This window comes from Sciurus carolinensis, chromosome 9 (assembly GCF_902686445.1).
Source record: "Sciurus carolinensis chromosome 9, mSciCar1.2, whole genome shotgun sequence".
Lineage (NCBI taxonomy): Eukaryota > Metazoa > Chordata > Mammalia > Rodentia > Sciuridae > Sciurus > Sciurus carolinensis.
The window spans coordinates 129,953,464-129,976,226 of NC_062221.1; the positions used below are offsets into that span (position 1 = coordinate 129,953,464).

A 22,763-nucleotide genomic window follows, 5' to 3' on the forward strand; every position below is an offset into this window, starting at 1 on the left:
TACTACTAGAAGTATGTCTAGAGACAAATGGCAACAGAGGCTGCCTTTCCCAACTAGCTGGCACCAAGAGAAGGCCATACTGTGTACTCCATCCCCAGGGACCTTCTTCCACCATGATAGCCCTCTTTAGCAGGATAAAATGCACTGCGGGAAAAGTGTGGTTAGATACTTATATCTGTGTTCCAGGAGCGAAACAATAACTACAGGAATATGCTTCACCTTCCTAAAAATCCTTGGAGGCAGGATATTCTTTAAATAATTCTTTTTCCCTCTATTTAATGTGTGGAATCACAGTCTTACATAGTTGATTCTCATGCAAATGAAAAACAAAATAAGGAGAAAAATGTGATTTTTGGCAAAATCACATACTTGAGCTGGGATAGACACATCTCATGGTAGAAAAGTCGAGGTCCGGGGGATTCAGGCCTCACAGATCTAGTTAGAGGCAGAGATTTGTGGACGTCTGGGCTGATGTATGTCGAGCACACTCTTCCTCTTCTAAGAAAGCTGCTGCTTCTCCCCACAACTCTGACAGCGTGGGGCTTGCGTCTCCAAAGTCTTACCTTATTCACACCCCGTTCTAGAGACAGGCTGTGCCCTCACCCTGAGGGTCAGTCGTAGCCACCAACTCGAACACCGCCACCGTGACTGGTTCAAGGTGAACAGGTCACCAAAATAGCACCAACTCTGTGTCCCCCATGGAATGTGTCATGTCCAAGCTTGGAGGGAAGGTCCTCTGCTCACTCTTTCCTCTTGATTCATGATCCCAGAGCTGTCATTAGATGTGTCCCTAGTCAAGTGAAACAGCCTGGCAAGACACTGACATTCAGAGAGACGCAAGATGCAAGGTGGAGACCCAGAGTCCTTGCAGCATCCATTTCCCACTGCTCACCCTCCAACTTCCCAGGCCCCCTTCACAGCCTGTGTTTAGCTAGTTAAAATTGGGGTTCTCTCAGTAAACACAGAGTGCAGTGTAGAATCTCCAGACCACAAGTGCAGTGATCTCACCCCTAGACCAAAGTGTTGAAATTCAGTATCAAACATTTAAGGGTGCCTTGTCATTTTTCAAAACAGCCTTTCGAGGGCATTAACTTTGAGGGATTGCAATGCTGTAAGAGAACAGTACATTTCCAACAGAATTCTTAAGTCAGAGACCTTCACTTTCTTTCCAAGCACTCCCAAGTTTTCTCCTAGTTCCTTTCATTTTGCTGGATATCCGAGGAACGTCTCAGTTAGGGAATGATGGGTTTTGACACCTGTCAAAACACAAATATTCCTGTAAACTAAAAGGGCGTTCTCCAAATGAACTAACGAAAAGTGGGCATCGTGACTTCTTTTGGAAAGCCAAGATTGTTATCAGACTAACAAATTCACCTCAACAATCAGTATTTTATTAGAAATGAAAATTCCAACTCATCGGACTAAATTATGCTCAATTGGAAAATAAAGGAAGGACAGAGGAAGGGAGGGAAAAGGTAAATTTATCTATAATTCCTCAATTTAAAAAAATGTAACATAAAGATGTGAAACTCTTCCCCTACACCCACCAAATTTCCTAATTTCAATCCAAAGATTGACTTACTTAAACTTTTAGGATGACTCACAGGAGAGTCCAGGAATTCCTGGGACCTCCGCCTGGGCCAGCCACCCATCCCCCATCTTGATGTTAAGCTTAGGAGTCAGGGTTTTGTCCTGAGTCTTGGCCTCACCTCTCTGCAGGTGATCACCAGAAAGACACAAGGTTTGGACTCATGCACAGGTGGCACTCTGTGATGCCCCGGGCGTTGTTAGGAAGATCTGTCATTCCTTAAAGACACAGTTACCAAAAAAATTCCTCGAAAATATAAATCCCCAAAATTTGCGAGTGCAGTTCCTTTAGAAAGAGACATTGAATAAAGTTTCTTTATGTTTTAGGGTTTTCTTTTTTTTTTTTTGAAAATGGTCCTTTTAAAACAGTTTTTATTTTGCTTGTATACAATTTTTTTAAGGTAAAACACAGTGGAAAGCATGAATTTTAAATGTACAATTCTGTGAGACTTAAAAAAATGCATATACCCATGTAACTCATATCTATCTATATTGAAATAGGTAACATTTCTATCACCTCCAGAAAGTTCCTTTTGGCTCCTTCCTGGTCTCTGTCCAATTGCCACACCCAGAGGCAACCACTTTAAACATGTTTTTTCCACATAGTTCTGTCATTTCAAATACGTGGAATCATACTGTTTGAGGCTCTATCTGTCTTCTCTTTTTGAAAGTGTTTATAGCATTTTGTATTCCATGAGGGATCTTTGAGATTTCCAATTGTTCAATATACTCACCAACATTTATCATCATCAGTCTTTTTAACTTCACCCTGTCTGTTAGATATAGGGATATTTCCCAGTTTTATTTGCCTTTCCCTGATGAGTAATGATGTTATGCATGTTTTCATGTGTTTATTGGCTAGTCACATGTCTTTGTGAAGTAGTTGTTCAAGTCTATAGTCAATTTTTCAATTAGGTTGTTTACCCTTTACACACACACACACACACACACACACACACACACACACACAAATTTTTTGTACCAGGAATTGAACCCAGGGGTGCTAAACCACTGAGCCACATCCCCAGTTCTCTCTCTCTCTCTCTCTCTCTCTGTCTATATATATATATATATATATATATATAAATTCTTTAGCAGATATATGTACAATTTTTAAATATTTCCTTTTAGTATGTGGCTTGCCTAATTCATTTTCTTAATGATAAACAGACTTAATATTTCAGCAAAATGTAATTCATCATGTCAATTCTTTAAAAAAAACAACACTACCAAGATTATAGATTGCATTGAATCTATAGATCTATTTAACATTTTAACAATAATGAAGCTTTAAATCCACAAGCCTGCTCTCTCCCTATGTATTTTAGGTCTTACTTAATTTTCCTTAGTAACATTTTGTAGTTTTTAGTCTTGCACATCTTTTGCTAATTTTATTGTACATTGTTTATTGTAATTTATAATATTGTACATTTTTGACACTAGGAAAATACATTTATAATAGTATCAAAAAGAAGACATTATACTTGAAAAGATGTTCTGTAGCCATTGGGTACAGTGTTCTACACAAGCAGCATCTCCAGATGATTGAGAGTTGTATTAGTCTACTTGGGCTGCCAGTGTAGCCCAAAGTACCACAGCCTGCTTATCGTCAGGAGATGAAGACTGTGTGAGACCTGGTAAGACCCTGGCCTGGAACTTACATGACTCCTTCCCCTCTCCCCCTGTTCTGTGAATCAAACTGAGGAATTGTGCATGTTGGCTCAGTGCTGTCCCACTGAGCCATATCCCAGCCAACCCGACTTCATAATATGAAGTATGAGTCAAAGCCAAAACAAGTCCAGGTCCAACCCAAGTGCAAGAGGTGCAGATATACTCTCCATTTTTGTCTATGAGGATATGGAAAGTCAGAATGAGAGGGGCATACATGTGGTGGAAGGTTGGAACCTTCTTTGCAAAACACCATGCAGAGTACTTTAATTTGGACATTAAGTTTCCCCCAAAGGCCCATGTGCTAAAGACTTGGTCCTCAGGGTGGTGCTATTGAGGGGTGGGGAACCTTTAAGAGGTGGAGCCTATGGGAGGTCTTTAGGTCATTGGGGGTGTGCCCTTGAAGGGGATCACAGATCCCGGTCCCTTCCTCGTTCTGTGTTTCATTTCCTGGCCGTGAGGACAGGGCTTTGCTCTGCCATGTGTTCCCACCATGATGTGCAGGTACAGGTCTTAACCAACCATGGACTGAAACCTCTAAAATAAACATTTTCTCTGTATAGGTTGATTGTATCAGGTGTTTGTGGTAGTGACTGTCATGGCCTGGGTTTGGAATGCTCATCAAGAGCTCATGTGTTGAAGCCTGGTCCCCAACACAGCAATATACAGAGGCGGTCTTGGGGGAAGTGGTTGTACCATGAGGGTTCTATCCCCATCTGTGGTTAATCCATTTGATAGGTTGACAATGTGAAAGTACTACTGAGAGGAGATGGAAACCACAGGCAGGTGGGCTGTGGTTGGAGGAAGTAGCCTTCTGTCTCCCTCTCTCTCCCTCTCCCTCTCTCTCTCTCTCTCTTTCTCACCCCCTCTGCTTCCCAGCTGCCAGAAGCTGAGCAGCTCTCCTCCACCACACCCTTCTGCCATGATGGTCTCCTCACCCAGGTCCAAAGCAATGGAGCCAGCTGACCCTGGACTGAAAACCTCTGAAACCATGAGCCCAACAAGTCTACCCTCCTTGAAGTCCCTTGTGTCAGGTATGTTGGTGTCAGCAATGGAGAGCTGACTAACAGGGACAGCAAGCTGACTTACAAAAATATGTGGCCTGTAAGTAAGCTGCAGTTGTTAGCCAATCAGTTATTTTTCTCAAATATTCTCACATTCTACATCTACCCTGTCATCAATTTCCAAATCTGGTCCAAAGACAATGTCGACACTTTTGCACAAAGACCTTAATTGCCTTTATTTGTAACTCTAGAATTAAGTGACACTCATCCCATGAAGTGAGCGTTCTGACGAACTGAGCGAGGGGCCTGGCTTTACAGACAGAGCAGGGCCGAAGGAAACGGAAAGAACCAAGAGTGGATTTGTTATTTCAAAGTGACTTTCTTGTAAGGTGGAAGACAGGGAGTAAGAACAACAGAAAATCTCCTCCATCTAGCTGTTCCTTAGAGTCTAGTATTCGTTTATGATAAACAGGTAATCTTGTAAGTAACCTGTTTTTCAGAGTTTTCTGAGCCGGAGCAAATGATCACCGTGGAGGAGGGGACTCTGGGAATCACTGATGTGTATCGGTGGCTCGGAAGGACAGTGACAACCTGGGACTGGTGACTGGCATTTCATGGGGCCGGGCTCTTACCCTGGGCGATCTCCGACAGCTCTGGGCAGTTAACGTCAGAATTGAACCCAACTGCAGGATGCACCGTGTCTACTGAAAATTGGGAATTACTTGGTGTGAAAGGAACTCATCCGCAAAAACCAACCAGACATCAGAAGTAGAGACAGCAGAGAAGCAGGAGTTTTCTTTGCCTTTTCCAGGGAATTTCTGAAGCCAGGAGCTCATACCCTGCTTCTTGTCAGCCGAGGGATGCCTCAGACACAGCAGCCTGATCAAACACGCAGGGCTGCAGTTGACTGGATGAACTGTCTACACTCTCAAGCTTATGTCTGGCAGTGTAGATCTGAATCAATAACCCTGGCAAGTGGGGAGATCACAGGAGGGATCCCATAAAATTGCACTTTGAGCTCCTAATTCTCCAAAGCAAAATTCTAGGACCCCTCTCAGGTTTAGTCCTTCTCATCCAACACTCAGAATGCTCCTCTTGGTACCGTTTGAGGATCTGGAAGAGCGAGTGTCTAACTTTAGAGGCCAGCCCTCCAGAAACTCAGAACTCATCACCCTGTGTTAGCTAAGAGCTGGACAGACCCTGGTGCCCTGGTTCTCAAGAGCTGTATCCTGGGCCATTTTTGTCCACACAAACAGCCTCTTCACTCTGGACAAATACAGCTGCCTGGTTGGTTCCTGGGGGTTTAGGGAGAAGCAAATAGCTATACTCAGCTGGGGCAGCGGGCTGTTTGGTTTTAATGGATTGGGTATGTGTACATGAGCGAGGGAACAGGTTCGAGCTGGATTCTGAGATACTGAATCCAAGCCAGGGACTTGCTGATTGCTTCATAGCACCGAGAACTGCCTCCACGTAAGTCAAGGGCACCGTTGGGCTTTTGTTAACCGTTTTATTAACTTTTCAATTGCTGAAGACAAAAAGTGATTGTCCTCTCCAGCCCTTTGCACATCTTCTCTTTCCAGAGGCCCCAGCCTCTGTCTTCCTGCCCAGCTCCCCTCCTTGTGCTGGGGGGTGATCTAGAGCGGCACTGGAGTCTGACCTCTGGCTGTTTTGCTCTGCTTGTTTTGGAACTGGATCAAGAGGAAGCAGCGGGGTGCCTGAACATGTTGACCTTTCATCCAGCAGAGCTGCTCTGATAAGTGGGCAGGCCTTATGCCTGGAGACCCACAGGCACACTTGGATGAGTCCTACAGAATCAGTTAAGCAATCTCCTTCCAGAGGCCCAGAGCCTCATTCTGAATGTGAGCTGCGGGCCAGACGCTGGCTCCCCAGTGCCGCAATCATGGCCAACCAGACAAACACATCCGCCCCATACTATAGCTATGAGTATTATCTGGACTACCTGGACCTCATCCCTGTGGACGAGAAGAAGCTGAAAGCCAACAAACGTAAGTTTAAACGGGGAGGGTGGCCAGGCAGAGGCTGGGTGTCCACTGGGAACGCCTGCCTTTTTTCTTCTTCACTTATTTACTCTAGAAGATGTCAGGGTAAGCAACAGGGGGACCAGAGCACAAATAGAATTGGAGTCAAATCGTGTCTGTAATCTTCTGTAGCAAGTTTGTGTGTTAATCTGCCATAAAGTAAGTAGATTTTTTTTTTTTTTTTTTTTTGGTACCAGGGATTGAACTCAGGGGTGCTATACCCCTGAGTCACATCCCCAGCCCTATTTCATATTTTATTTAGAGACAGGGTCTCACTGAGTTGCTTAGTATCTCACTTTTGCTGAGGCTGGCTTTGAACTCTCAATCCTCCTACTCAGCATCCTGAGAGGCTGGGATTACAAGCATGCACACCTGCTCCCGGCTAGAATATCTTTTAAGACAAATTTTTGGATCAAATTTCATTTGTCTGGGGTTCTGTTAATCAAAGTGAGTTTCTTCAAATTGCAGTTTGCTTTTTCAATTGTCAAGATTTAGATTTGGGCGAGGTCTTCTCTCTACCTATAAAATACATGATATAATTTCTGAGGAAATGCAAACGGGTATGTAATCTTCCTGGTCTCAGGGAGGATTAACATGAGTTTCTCTTGGGTAACTTGGCACTTTGTGGACAATCTCTCTGATCTGTCCAGCTACTCAATCAAGATAACAAGTCAGCCAAGGAAATGAGAATAAAAACCAAAACCCAGGAATAGTGAGTGGGCCCAGCAAATAGAAACCTGCCCTCTGCCTATCCAATCAGAAGTCTCGGGTTCCTTGGCTATTTCCTGTAGAATAATCACATAATATCTGTCTCACAAAGTAAATTAAGTCACTAAGTTTATCAGAAACCCAAACAAATTCAACTCTAAAGAAATTTATCTTAGGAAAGCAGTTTTTTTCAGAAGTCCTAGTTTCTCAGACCAGTTCCAACTTTATTAGAGGATCGCGAGGCCTTCTACCTGCACGCCCCTTAGATGGAGGAGATCTTTGAACTCACAGTGAGAGAAGCTCCTCCAGGAATTTTTGATTCCTGGATTTGTCTCAGGTGCCTCAGTCTTTGTGACTTATCTGAACTTAATTTCTAATTTTTCTAGAAAAGGAGTTTGGGTTAGACAAAAATATCTCCCACAAGAACGCTTCAACCCTGAATAGGTAATTGTTGAATTTTTTTCCAAAGCCCAGGCCAGGAGACAGGACTCCCGTAGATGTGGGGCACATGGTCTCCAGCCAGTTTGCTGGAATTTGCATCTCAGCTCTGCTCCTTGCCAGCAGGGTAGCCTTGGGCGCGTATGTGACTAAGGCTGGCCAGAGTCAAGAGAAGAGAACTAGATTCCATCTGTCAAAGGAAGAAGTGTTGACATTTTGAGACAGTCTTTAATTCCCCTGGGATGGGGAGACAACAGGAGGGCAGGATTCCAACTCTCTCCGTAATATTTTAATTCTGCTTTTCCTAAGGCATCTGGATCAAATGTGGCAACATGTTTGATGGAGACATGGGTCTTGTCATTTTTCTCTGTATTTTTATGTATATCTGAAATATTGTATAATTCAGATTTTTAGAAATATTTTTAAAGGTTAATATGCTCTTAATAAAAGATTCATACAATAAAATACTTCACCCCATCATTCAGGAGGAAAACAAAAACAATGTCAACATTTCAATGCCTAGCCAGCTGGGGTGTTTCTGTGTCCACGTCCCACGTGCACACGGATGTGCATGTCCACACATGTAGTCACACACTCACTCACATGGACTCTTGCTGTGCTCACTGTTAATATTACCTTCCTGCCGACACTCCCGAGGGGAAGCCCAGAACTTCCCACAGTCGCCCCTCTCCTCCCAGAGCCCATCTGTGACCGGTCAGGCAGGGCCCCATGGGTGGGCAAGGGCGGTCCTTGCAATGGACAGAAGTGCTGAGCTGGAGCCGGGGAGGACGAGGACCTTGAGTTTGTAGACAGCTGCACTGTCTGCTAGTGACGATAGCTTTATGCTCTGGGTGGTTCGAAAGAGTTTTAAATATTTCGATAGAGTCCATTTTGACCAAGACCCCCTTTCTGACTGAGAGGAAATACGCATAATGTGAGACTTGTCCTCTCAGCTACTCAGGAGGCCAGCTCAGCAGCAGCGGGGACAGTCACGCTGGTGCGCACCGTCAGTGCCAACCATCTCCAGAAGGTCATCATTTTCCCAAATTGAAACTTGGTACCTGTTAAACAATAACCCTCCCCCACCCTCCCCCACCCCTGGCCACCGTCACCCTACTTTTGTCCCTGTGGATTTGGCCATGACAGGGACCTGCTGTGCTCAGTGTTTGTGACCCCCCGCCAATTTGTACTGAGGCCCAGCTCCCCAGTGGGGTGGGATTTGGAGATGGTGTCCTTGGAGTGATTAGGTCGTGAAGGCAGAGGCTTCAAGGTGGACTAGTGTCCTCGTAAGAGACCTGGGAGCCATCTCTCTCATCCCCCATACCAGGGGAGAACATAACCAGGAGAAAAGCCCTTAGCAGGACTGTCCACATTGATCTCAGGCTTCCTCCCTTCCAGAACCGGGAGAAGTAAATATCTATTAGTTAAGCCACCTGGACTGTGACCTTTCAGTCATAGCAGCCCAAACTGACTGAGACAGCACCTTACGAGTGGCATCACATACTCTCCGTCCTCCTGTGACTGGCGTATTTCACCTGGCATATTTCCTGGTAACAAGGACCTCCCGAGGCAGGTCATTTTCCCAGTCTCCAGAGGCATATATCAGAAAGAAATGCATTTTTGAAAATAAATCATCCGTAGCCGTCACGACTGCGGATGTCGCCTTGAGCTCAGCAGTCGCTTGACACCAGATACAAACGCCTGCAGCAGGGCGTTGTGAATCGAGCTGACTGGTGATGGGTGGAGGGCCACCCGTGGTGGCAGAGGGGATGGGGAGGCCCAAGTCACGGGAACGTAGCCACAGAAGGACGTTCAGAGACTTGGTCACAGAAGGGATGAATAGGGGCACAGATGAACTGGCACGGGATCTCGGGGAGGGACGTCTCTGGCCCTCTGTCCAGCTGTTGTCCTCCCCCAGTTCATCTGCTCCTCCAGCGCCTCTCCTCCTCCTCAGGATCCAGCCCCCACTGCCCTCTTGGCGGCCCGTCCCTCCCACCCTGGGCCGCCTGCCCCTCCCCCACCCTCCCTCCTCTGGGCCCCGCAGTCAGGCTGTGCCTCGTCCTCCTGGGGAACTGTCCCCTCAGCACACTTCCACTGCAGCTCTGGCGGGGTCATGTCCTTCTCCCCACCCTGGCCTCGGTGACTCTCCATCTTCATGTCCAACTCCATCTTCTCTCCTGGGGTGCATTCCCTGCAGGGTGACTGCGGTGGCCCAAATGCTCGGGTCCTCCCCAGGTCCACGTGTTCAGACCCAACACACCGGGATGGCGTCAGGAGTGGGGCCTTGGGAAGGTGATTAGGTCAGGAGGGTGGGGCCCTCCCGAGCGGATCCGTGCCTGTAAACGGGGTGGAGAGACAGGAGACGGGGTTCTGCCTTCCACCAACGGCTCGCCCGGCCTCTGTGACCACCTCCGGCTGCACCCTGCCCGCCCTCAGTGACCACTCACTGAAGCCCCCGAGGGGAGCAATTCACTGATTGGGTCGAGGCGCTCAGAACTCAATCATGTCACCTCTAAACCTTCTCACCTTGTCTCACACATGCGCTTCCAGGAGTCCCCTCGCATCCAAACCACAGCAGCCACCCAGTTTGTGCATTTTGGCCTCGTGGCCCAAACAGACTCCACCAGCCGACTGACCCTCTCCTTTACTCTGCATGGCTCCAGTGTTACATCGGCAAGTTCCTCATCCTGGAAAACCTGGGCACGGGGAAATTCTCTCCCTACTTCTCCTCTTCCTCCTCAAGCCTCACACGCATGATGCGCAGGGCTGCCTCTAACCTGTATCTCAGAGAAGGTTAGAAAATGTCCTTCTCTGGGCTCACAGCTAATCACAAGCCACCAGCTGGTGGCCCTTGGGGACCCAAGTCTTCAGTGTCACTGTGTGCCCCTGGCCTTTTGCCTGTCTCTGCCTTACCCAGTAAGCCTCAGCTTCCCTCTTCTTTTTGGCATTCCCTCTGAAACTTGGTCTTATCAATTTAGTTTGCCATTCTCTCCAGTGAAACCCACTTCCTCCCCGTACCAGAAACACACTATAGTTTTTCTTACCTTCTTACTTTTGTTCACATTTAATGCAACCATAAAAAATATCTGGGTAGACATCACACCGGGAGCTGGTGATACAAGAGAAAAATAAATTCATGCCCTGGAGTTTTTCATTAGCTTAATTTTGTTACTTTTATTTGCTTTTTGATTATGTATTTCCATGTAGACCGTCAGAACATTCCTCCTCCAAATGCTTCATTAGCAAACCATAGAACATAATGTTAGTACAGCTGCAACGTTTCAGTGATTATTTCTTAGTGGCGTTTACTACTCAGTTGTTACAGTTTGGATATTGAATGTCACCCAGAGGCCCATGTGTTAAAGGCTTGGTTTCCAGTCTGGGCAGTAGTGGAAGGCAGTAGAATTGTTAGGAATTGGAGCCCAGTGGAAGAAAGTTCGGTTATTGGGGACATACCCTTGAAAAGGATGCTGGGAGCCTGGCCCTTTCCTTTCTCTATCTTTGCTTCCCAACTGCTGCCATGCTGCACTGTGCTGCCACAGGCCTAAAGCAACAGGGCCAACCAACCAAAGACTAACACTACTGAAACTGTCAGCTAATATAAACCTTCCCTCCTTTTAAGTTGATTATCTCAGGTATTTTGTCACAGTGATGGAAAGCTGATTAACACATCAGTTTAGATTCAACTTTCCCCAAATGTGCTTATGAGCCATGTTTGACCCATTCATATGGATGAATTGCATCTGGTGGTTATTTCCCCCAAGTCTTTTTTTCATTCTTAGAGGAGACCTTTTTTGGTAGAGGTCACTGATTTAATGGAGGTATCAAAAAGGCTACTTTGTATTTATCCTCATTTTTGCAGTCAGGTGGGAAATGCTGTTAATAAGCTGCTGTTCCATTAATGGTGTTGCACTGGAAATTTGTAAAGGCCACGTGGTGGGCACAGAGAAATGTGTCTACAGGGGGAAGTCAGAGGTCTGGGGAGAGGTAGTCCCAGGGGCAAAAGTCATCTTCCTAGAGATGATGAGTCCCAAAGGATCAATAAGGATGTGCCTGATAGATAAAGGGCTTTCCCAGGGTTGAGAACAGTTAACCTCCCAGGGACAAAGCAGATGTATCCAGGAGGATGACACGTGAGCTCTTTTTGTGTGACAGGTTGAGAGCTATAGATCACAGTGTGGTTGGATCGTCACAGACCAGCCTCAAAGGACTTCCCATCAGCCAGAGGTGTCATCTAACACTGCAGGCAGGGAAGGGACAAGATCCAGTTTTCTTGCTATACATATTCCTCTGGTGAAAATACAAAGTTTGATGGTGGGTAACACCTGGGCAGGTGATGCACTGGGATTGGAAATTTAAAGTTGATACTGTTCCTGCTCTTAGGAGTTGACAGTCTAGGAAGCAGAGGTCAACTAGGTAAGTATGCAATGATGTTCTGAATTGGAAATAAATGTAGGGGTCCCAGGGTCCAGAGAAGCACAGTCAGGCACTCACAGAGCTAGAACTTAAAGCCCAGGTTCCATAGCTTCCAGGATTCTTCCCATGATACTTATCATGATGAGTGGGCAAATCCCTACCAGAATATATGATCCAGGGGACAGGAACCTGGCTACATCGTGAGTGATGCCTGACAATAGAAAGCAGGCACCGAATCTTTGTTGGATGGATGATTAGAACCTCATGTGAAACCGGCAGCTCCTTTATACGTTCTTAACTTTCATAATGAATGTCTGTGTCAATTATCAATTTACTGCTCCTCAGCATTCAGAGCTGAGGAGTCGAGGAACAATAAATTGATAATTGACACAGACATTGTGCCCTGTGACACATGATAGGATTCCTTTAAGCACTTCTTAAAGGAAACACACTGCGCTGTTTCACATGGTCAGGATCTGGAGGAGCAGTACAGAGGGCAGGATTGGGGTGGGGTCCGCAGGGGGATATGCATACATCTGGTGAAACCAGCCCAGTCACTGGCTGGACCATGGTCCCCTGAGACCTTACAGCCTCAGTGTGGCAATAACCATCCCAATGTGGAAACCACAGCCCCTGGTGGATGCTACAGAGCCACCCGTGGCCTGTCATACACTGTCAGACTCCCACTGAGCCCCCTCTTCAATGGCTGGTGAAGGCTTCCCCCACGCTGGCATTCCAGAAGGTTGTCTGTTCTTGGTCCCTCAGCTCCCGACCAGCTCAGGCCTGGCAAAGCTAACCAACGTCTCTGCTAACCACCTTCTCTGAAAGGTCTGAAGCCCTCCCAGGTTTGTCTCACAAAGAACCTCATTATGGACGTGTTTTGTATTTTTTTTTTTTTAACCTATGTCTCAGTCATCTTCATGTAACTATAACAAAATACCTGAAGCAATTAACTTATAAAGAGAAAAAAATTCATTGAGCTCTTGATTTTGGATGGCTCCATCCAAAATCAGGTGGCCCCACTGCTTTGGGCCTCTGGTGAGGGCATCAGATGGCAATGACTGGGAGCAAGCATGGGGTGTGGCAACCACTTACAGACCATGAACCAGGAAACAGAGAGGAAGGGGCCAGAGTCCCACTGTCCCTTGGAGGGAATGACTCCAATGACCTAAGGACCTCCTCTAGGCCCCACCTCCTACAGGCCCACAGCAGCTCCTAAAAGCACCACCCTGGGGACCAATATTTTAATGGACGGGCCTTTGGGAGACACTACCCCTATTCAAACCATAACAACCTACCAATATCATGTTTTCCAAGTCATTCAATTCTCTCTCACAAAAACTTTGTAAATGACTTCTTGGTGTTCTAGAAGTTTGCACCTACAGATATATAGGATATTTTTAGTATTTTCCTATTTTAAACAGTGGCCTCGAGAAGGGAAAACCTGTACCATTGTTGTCCTATACACTTCTGTTTTTGGTATTTGAATTATAGTAAGTTTACTAAGAATACAAAACTGGACATCTTTATCAACCATCCTCTGTGGTACCTCCATTCTGTGTCACTTTTATTTTCTCAAATGATCAGGAAAAGCAACATCAAGCAGTCTCAGGAAGGGACCAGGATCCCACAGTCTCCTTTGATGCCCCGTTACATGACTTCAGAGGTGGGGTCAGGTGCACCCAGGTAGGTTGGACAGAGGTCACGTCATAGACAGCAGGTGACCATTCTTGCTGGCTTTTTTGCTCACGAATTCGACTTTCTCTCACTTGGGTCTTCCCCCCAACCAGCTCAACAACTCAGAAAGCACGGCACCCCAGTTCTGCAGGCTTCTCTGCAGCATACACATCAAAGACAGGAAGAAGCTGGGAAAGGAATCATAGGCCAGGAGTGCTTCAAGGTGGGGACAAAGAGGCAAAGCTCGGGCTTAGATCTTCTCCCGAGAGGCCACCTGGGTCAACTGGTTGACATATGGCAGACCAGACTGGTTTTGACTCTTGCACTGAACAGAGAAGGAAAAAAAATACAGGAAAAATACCCAGGGCTTATGTGTGAACCTAACAGGCGGGAAGGATTTCAAGATCTTTGTGGTCATGCCCATACACTGGAATATATTCCATCATGGTTGGGCAGGTATTTGGAAACACCTAGGACATATATAAAACATATATGGGTCAATCAGAACTCGGTCCAAGGTCATGGACTGCCCTTTCCCAGGGAAAGTTCAAAATCTCCTGTGATTCTGTTCACAGACACTTTCAGCCTTGTGATTTTCGACATGGCTTCTGTTGGTTTCACGGAGAGAGAAAGGGTCTCCTCAGCTGTTAACAAGGTAGAACATGAGATTTGATTTCTGAGGCCCTGCTTGAATTGACTGACTATATGTTTGACTGCCTGTCCCTTTTTTGGAGGCTAAGCTTAAAGGAAAACCAATCCCACATTCTAGGCTCACAGAGACAAAACAGATTATTCTAATAAGGTGGGTCTCCAGCTCCTGGTCTAAGGCTGCTTTACAGAGAGCAGCAAGATGGATTGGTTCCTCTTGAGGAGTGCTGGCTGTCATGCTGTGTTGTCGACCTCTTGGGTCCACGTGGCTGCCTCTCTTTAATTATGGGTTAGGAAGAATATGTCATAGTTCACATCAAGTTCTGCTGACGTGCTGCCTTTAGCAGCTCAATAATGTGGTCTGCTCATCTGCAACTCCAAGAGCTGGAACAGCAGAAGAAAACCACACCAGTAATCAGTCTCTTCTGAACACAGTACAGAGAATCCAGTGAGCGGACTGGACCAATTCCTGCATATGCCTTTCCTTGCATTCAGAGTAATGTTTCTGGGTCAATTTTACCATGGCTTCAATCTCTTCAGTCAATGGTGCAGCCCATGTGTGTGACACAGTAGTGATTTTCAACCCACTAAGACCCAAGTTTTTAGTTCTGCAAACATTTCCGTGAAATTAACACAAGTTCAGGAAAATAGGTTGGAAATCAAGCTAAAGCTTTTATATCCTTTATGTATTTTTCATATATAAGGAAATATATATTTTCAAACACTATAATCACTCACCTATTACTTTCCTCAAAAGAATAGAACTCTAAAAGCATAATATTTATTTCAAGGGGACTACAAGTGGTATATTTGTTGATCAATTTAAGATTTTTATGGGCATACTATATATAGGGCAGTGGGACATAATGGCTTAAAGAGATCTCAGCATGTTTACCTCTGAATAAATTTGTATTGAAGTAGCCTCTAGGATGAGGTGCTGCTCTTGACCGATTCTGTTATTACTCAAAATTTTCTCATAAACCCCTTTTTATGGAACTTCAAGTGGCAACGGCACATTCCATAAAATAAGTATGGTGGTAAATTCTGTATCTGTTTTGAGGATGGATTTGCTTCCTGGAAATAGTTAAGATGTGCTCAGAAATAAATCAGATAAAAGAAATGGGTGATCATGCTAATTGATGTTTCTAGGAGTCAAAATGAAAAAAAGATCTCATAATGTGGCAAAACTGTGTGTGTGTGTGTGTGTGTGTGTGTGCATGTGTGTGTGTGTGTGGGGGGGTGATCTATAAACTAGCCCTCAAAGGTAATCTCAAAAGAGGAGTCCTATAAATAAATGCTTGATCAATAGATGATTTTTAGGAAAATGTATGTCTCTGTGATAGAGGGAGGGTGCCTATTTTGAAGTCAGCTTTCACTTGGATTTTTCAGCCCTTTCTCACTGAGAAAGTCAGTTTCTCTACCAACTTGGCAAAGAACATTGATGATGGCTAACAGAATAGCAGATGAAACAACTTGATTTCTCTCTCGTGCAAAAGTTGGCCAGACTGGGTTGGTAAATGGACTCCATGAAATCCTTGGGAACCAGCTTCTTCCCAGCTCATTACTCTGCCATCCAAGGGATGTCCCTCATCCTTATGTCCCAAGCCAACCTCCTACCTCACATCCACGGATAAGCAGCAAAATGGTGCAGGGGAATAAGAAAGGATAGAAGGTATTAGAAGTCCTGCAGTCTCTGGAAGAAGACTCCTGTATGGTTTCTCTCCCATCTCCTTGGCCATAACCTTGTCAAGCTGAAAAGGAGGCTGCGAGATGTAGTCTCACCCAGGCGGCCAGGTGCCCAGAGGAGAGCAAGTCTCCATCACAAGGGTAGCACACAGGAGCAGACAGCAGGACCGACAGCTGGCAGTCTATGCCATAATGACAGCGACTCATACCTTACACTTCAGTGAGCTTGGAGGCAGCAGTAATATCCTCCGCAGCAAAACCCTCCTAACAGAAACAATAATTTAGTTGTATTTATAAATCATTTCACAATCGCTGAACAAGAAACTGTGCCATGTGCATTATACATACACATTATTGTTTAATCCTCCTAACACCTAATATAATAGGTACTTTCATCCCCTTCTTACAAGCAAACAGACAAGCAAATTCAGAGACGAAAAAATCTCAGATTGCCTGACAGCTAGGCAGAATTGGAACTCAAGGTCACACACCTCCAAATCTTGGGCTTTAAACACACTGTCATCCCTCAACAAGAGGAAACTCTTGGAGTGGATCTAGCAGGACTCTGGGACCCAAACGTTAGTAGCATTTGGAGGAATGCTGAACTGAGATCTAGTGGTTTTCACTCAACAGAGCTGAGTGCCCACCGAGGAGGGACCACTCTGATGGGTAATTTGTTAGCACCACGTTAGGACGAGAAATCCCTCAAGATGAAGTAAACTGAAGCCAGCCCATGCCGCCTGGGCCCTTTCTTGTCCCCCCACTGTTGATGTCTGATTCTTCTCATTCCAGTATTTACCAGGAGACCAAGGAGCAAAAGAAATGAGGGAAGAGAGGAGGGAGGAAAGGAGAAGAGGGATTAGGGAGAGAGGGAGAAGGAAAAGGAGAGAGGGAAGAAGAGGGGGCTGGGAGTAGAGAGGACAGGAGGGGAGGAGAGAGAGGAAGTTCTCCATCAGCGGGCCAGTTTCACTGTCACCCCAGCCTGGGACGCCTGGTGAAAACACGCCTTGGCTATTAAAGCATTTCCCAAATTGGGAAATGACAGTTCTTGCCCTTGGAACGAAATGTTCTCTCCCAGCACATGGAGTGAGCCTTCTGCAGAAGAGGAAGAAGAATTGCATTTTCTCGGTTGACTTTTTTCAAAAGAACGCGATGGAGACGAATTTAGCACAGGAAATAACGAATGGCCACTGGTCCTCTTTCTGTGTGGCAAAAGTTTAAATCGCACTTCTCGGAACGCACTGTGCTGTGTGCGGGGTGAAGTCTCCTTTCCTCTCAGTATCTGGGGATATTGACAAGACCTGAAGCAGGCATGGGCGAGCCAGAGGGAAGGAGCTCTGGCTGCCCAGGTTCAAAGCTGTTTCCTAAGAGTCCTGGCAGAGCTCCTCTGGGGGTTAACGACCCCAAATCCTGCCTTATTTTGATGGAGGAGGAAAAAAGCAGTAGTGTCTGCAGAAATCCAAAATATCCTGACTGAATAAAATCTTTAGCCAAATTTTCAGAAAGCACATGTACTTTTGAACTTGGAAAGTCATGAAGCAAATGGCGACTCTCTGGGAATGGAGAATGGCCCGGTGAGCCAGCAAGGAATGCTGAGAGAGTCGAGTCCTTGAGCTCTGGACACGTGGGGCAGCCTCATTTCCACTTTCCAGGAGTCCAGGGCCCCCCCGAGCAGCTTAATATTCTTGGGTGCCACCACGGGCTTCTCAGCTCCGGGAGAGAAAGGAAAGACGTGAGAGCCAGCCTGGGACTTTGCCAGCGCCCCTCCGGGGAGTGTAGGTGCCGAGCAGCTGATGCAGCACCACCAGCGGGTGCTCGTGATTCCATTGGCAAGTACGCCACCTTTTCGTTGGACTTTTTTTTTTTTTTTGGTACCAGGGATTAAAACCATGGGCACTTAACCACGGAGCCACATCCCCAGCCTTTTTTAGATTTTATTTGGAGACAGGGTCTCCCTGAGTTGCTTAGCGCCTCGCTTTTGCTGAGGCTGGCTTTGAACTCACTATTCTGTCTCAGCCTCAGGGAGTCGCTGGAATCAGGTGTGTGCCCACTAGACTGTTTTTGATGTTGGTGGTTAGGGTTCAAGATCACTCGTCATTTCATGTCCTCCGTTTCTCCCTCTGCCTTCTGAGTTGTGGAGGGCAGAGATGAGTCTACACCCAGGGGTGGCCAGCCCTCTCTGTATCTGTGGGTTCTGCACCCATAGAATCAACCAATCACAGACTGAAAATGCTTGAAAAAAAACTCTTCTCTATTAAAAATGTGCAGACCTTCCTCTTGCACTTATTCCCTACACGATACAACTATTTACTATATAAATTCTCTATATAATAATATATTATATTCACCATATAGTAATATATTTACTATGTAATTACTAAATGCTATTATAGCATTTATGTTGTACAGGGTATTGTAAATAATCTGGAGATGATTTAAAGTGTATAGGAGGACATGGTCAATTATATACAAATACTATGCTACTTTATCTAAAGGACTTGGGTGTCTGAGGACTTTAGTATCTACAGGGGTCCTGGAACCAGTCCCCCCTGCATTTCAAGGAACGGGTGATTCCATCATTCACACCCAGAGCTCCACCACCATGTCTGTTGACTGACTAACAAATCTCTAACACCCCATTCATTCTTTTGGTTGGTTGTTCTTTCTCCCATTCATTTGTTCACCCATTAGATAATCATACCAAGAAAAAAAAACAAAAAAAACCCACACCCTACTGGTAGCAAACAACTCCCCAGCAACTTACACAATGTTCTTGACCTGGAGCTCCAGAGACAGGCACCACCTGACCTGCCGTCCTACCCAGGATCCCGAAGAGGCTCGGCCTGTTTCCTGATTTCCTTCTACCGGCCACAACTACAGCCAGAGTATTAGCTCCAAAAGGGTTTCTTCCTCCCTATACTGCCCAGAGATGAGCTTTTCCACCTGATAATGAAGACTGCTTTCCTGAGCAGGTTGGCCTCAGCTGACCACCTCAGAGCAGTGAGGCCTTGGCCCTCCAAGGGCACCATGGCTCCGTGCACATCTTCCTCTGGGTCTCTACCTCATGGGCCTCTGGCACTGCTCCCCAAGGGGCTGGTCACCAAAGGCCATGGAACTGCCCACAGCCCTTTCTTCTCCCTTCTCAGGGAGAGAGGAAGGAGACGAAACCTATAAAGAATGTCTCCTCTGAGTAGCAATAGCCAAGAAGGCTATCTACAGGGTGCCACATGATTTTATTCAGTTTTCCTTCAGCACTCAGCCAATGACCCAGTGGCTAGTTGCCTTGGGCAAAAGCTACTTCCCTACTTTATTGTTCTTTCCCAAGGCCTTATTGGAATATCTTCCCTAGGCTAATGGCTGACAGGTGAGAAGAAAAGAGGATAAATTCACTCAGCCCTATCACACGGGGTCCGGATTCCCTATTTCCCCTCACCACTGGTTATTGTTGGTGGCAAACTGACCTGAGAACATTCTGTTTCTCTCACAGATGCTATCGTCATTGCCTTTTGGGTGAGCCTGGCTGCTTTTGTGATGCTCCTCTTCCTCATTCTGCTCTACATGTCCTGGTCGGGGGCCTCGCAGATGAGGTGAGTGGGGAGGGCGGAGGGCACTGTGGGAACTCAGGCGCTGAAGAGCAATGGCATAGAATGAAGGGTGGTTCACACCACGACATGACGACTGTCGTGTGCATGCAATGATGTGTTCTTCAACCGTTCTAAAATTAGATTATGGTGATAAATGCATAACCATCAATCACACACTTTAAGTGGGTGAACTTTCTAATTTGTAAAATATATCTCAATTCAGTTAAAGAAAGTAACAAAATGACCCCACGTGCCAGGTTAAGTGTTGCCAACCGGCTTACCTTAGATTAGGTATCCCTGTCACTATCTCCTACTGAATGCCATATGTGTGCCTCAGTGTTGGTTGTATTGGAGACAAAATCCAGGAGCTTCAAGTGGTAAAGCTCATTATGAACCTTGTCTCATGCTAGTCAACTCTCCTGCCAAATCCAACTTTCCTTCCCAGCTGCTGTTATCCTAATGACTGTTCTCACAAGGGCCCTAAATCCTGACAGCTGGACAGGATCAGGGTGGGCAATGGACCCAGTGCAAGCCCATCCAGAAGCTGGCCAATGGCTGTGTGGCCTGGCAGAAGAGCTGCTGGTCTAACGCCCACTTTTAAATTTGGAATGGGGAACCTGGGAGAGGGACTAGGTGGCTCTGGGAGTTGCACCATGTGGCCTGGGAGGACGAGAGGCTGTGCACCTCTAGGGACCACGACGTCCATATGGACGGAAGCTGTGGGGAGCGAAGCCACACAAAACTACAGGAAGCTGGTCCACAGGGAGGCGAAAGGAGGGCCCCACACAAACCAGAGGACAGCCCCTACACCTGGGGGGTCCCAGGTCAGCGCCTGTGAGGAACCTGGCAGCTGATGCACTGTGAGGGGGCCTCTGTTTCCCTCCCACCCCCATTTTACCTCCACCCTGCCTGTGGTCTCTGATTCACGCAGTCTACACCTCAGCAGGCCGTTTCTGGCTGCCGCTGGGGGAGGCAGGGACCAGCTTTTGAGCAGTGAAGAAATCCCTTCTCCTCTTTCAGATTTTAGAACTCATATTACATTTAAGCGTGTTTTACCTCGAGACGCTGGGGATAAACTAAGGAAGTCATGTTCTTTTCTGCTCCTCTGAGGAGTCCTGAGCAAGCCCACTCTAGGCCCAGGACACTTTGCAAGGATTCCCTGGAAGCCTCCTGGTGGAAAGTCCCCTGGGCGGGGGTGCACACGGGGGGCCTCTGCAGAGCCCAGCACCAGTGTCTCCGGGCTCTAGTTTTACAGGGGCGAATTCACGATGCCGTTCAGCCCACGACTCACTGTAGAAAATGCCCGCGAGGCACCGTGTAACAGACATGGGCTACCCGGGCAGCAAAGACAGTCCTTACTAAGATTAAGGAAGGCAAGTTGCTCCCCGAGGAGTCCTCTTTCCATGCGGAAGAAAGGCATAGAGGACGGGAGAAGGAAGAGGTGAAAAGCTCTTGCACTGGGGGTTTCTGACATGAGGGGCGCCAGTCTCCACAGGTTCCTATCCTGTGTTCTTCGTCCAAGTTAACATGATAGCCACATGACTGATCTCCAGCTCAGACGGCAGCCCTCCCGCGCCTCACTTCACCTGCTGTCCCATTTTGTGGATGAAAGCCAAGACAGGTGGAACTGGGCCAGGCAGCTGCGCCCACCACCCTCTGTGCAGAGGATGGACTTCTTAGCTGGGACCCAAGATGGCCTGGGTATGGATGTAAGCAGAGCTTATTCAGACCAGTGGCTGGATGGAGGTGACTCTGGCCCAGGTCCCTGGAAGTGGGTACAGGAGGAAGTAACCTTGAGGGACAGACCCGAGGCCTTCTTTCTGACAAAGCACTTCCTGTCTTCTCAGAAATCTCTAATGGACTCAGAGAGCTGGTGGACCCTCCCCTGCCCCCTGGGCTTCCCCATGGCCCTGGGCAGGCAGGAGGGGCACGGGGAGGCAGCACAGGTGAGGAATGCTTTCCAGTCAGCTCCTTGATGCCTCCTGTTTGCTCTGTCCACAGGACCGGCCCCCAGCATCACCCAATGTGCCCATGGAGCCACAGCCTCAACCTCCCCTCCTGCCTCAGGAGGGCCTCCCAGGGGGCAGTAGAGACGCCAGGAAGCAGCGCTGGGGCTGACTAGTGGCTACAGCATAGGAGTCCTCCTGCCCCACCCCTGTGCTTCCCACAGTTCCCCTCTGGGAACAGGACCTGGACGGGGGCCCCCGTGACATCAGGAGCAAGCACAGTGAGCCTGGAGACAGAACCTCTCAATTAACCACTCCTGGTCGGGTGGACAGGTAAAGCCAAACCAACCTGGACATACATGTTGCCTTTTCAAAGCCTGTTTCTGTAGCAGAAAGTGACCAGGTCAACAACTCTGTGAGGTGGCGCATCCCGAGCCATTGTTAAAGGCTTGCAGGCGGCCGCGCTTGCATAGAGAACTGCTTCCAGACATGGCTGATTTTATCTCGCACGTTTAACCTGCTCACTCACTTCTTACGCTGGCCTTGAGAAGAGTAGGAAAATAAAATATATATGAATTAAAAGTACTTACTGACCCACCCCCGTGCCAGTCTTCTGTGAACGCTGCCCGCGAGCTCTTGGTCCATCGGCACCTTTGATGGGACACGGGGGAGGTGTGCAGAGTGCTGGTGTCCTCGCTAAGATGTGGTGGCGTCCCCCTGCCAGCTAGCTGGCCTCCTCGGCTTTCCACACAGAGCCAAGGGGTCTCCCCTGGAGGGAGGCAGCGCCTGAGCCCAAGGGGAGCGAGGTGTGAAAAGCTGTGGAGGCTGCCAGGTGGAGTCCCACTCGAGATGCCACTCTGTGACTCTGGCTCCGGGAGCCCTGAGCTCCTAGTCCTCTAGGACCCAACAGCGCTGGCCTGGAGAAGAGGCAGCATCACGCAACGGGTGCCTGAAAACCCACCTGTACCACCCGGAACTTTCAGGCAGGGAGTTGGTGGGTCATTTTGTAAATAGTTTTTCCTTTTTCACAGCAGCATTTAAAATACAGCTGTCCTTTGAAATTGATGGGGTTGGTTCTAGAACCCCTGAGGATGCCGAAGTCTGCAGAGGCTCAGGTCGCTTCTGCAGGACGAATCTGCATGCAACCGACTTACACCCTCCACACTCACTGGGAACACAGCACCCATGTTGGGAGGCCTTGTTACCCTGTGCTGTTAGAGAATGACAGGAAGTCAGTACAGAGGCGATTCTCGGCAATTTACCATCTGTGGTTGGTTGAAGCCATGGCTGAGGAACTGCAGATCCAGAGAGCTGCTCTACTTATAGTTCAGCGTTAAGTTCCAAGTCCTGGTGAAGACCGTG

At 47.3% G+C, this 22,763-nt stretch overlaps 1 protein-coding gene across 1 annotated transcript; it reads left to right on the forward strand.

Moving 5' to 3' along the window:
• The first annotated feature begins 5,959 nt into the window (after nucleotides 1-5,959).
• Nucleotides 5,960-21,994, forward strand: Mrap (melanocortin 2 receptor accessory protein). Its single transcript, XM_053743444.1, is given in 4 exon segments — nucleotides 5,960-6,265; nucleotides 19,359-19,458; nucleotides 21,457-21,611; nucleotides 21,614-21,994. Coding segments are annotated over 4 exon segments (588 nt in total). The 5' UTR covers nucleotides 5,960-6,057; the 3' UTR covers nucleotides 21,739-21,994.
• Nucleotides 21,995-22,763: the final 769 nt, after the last annotated feature.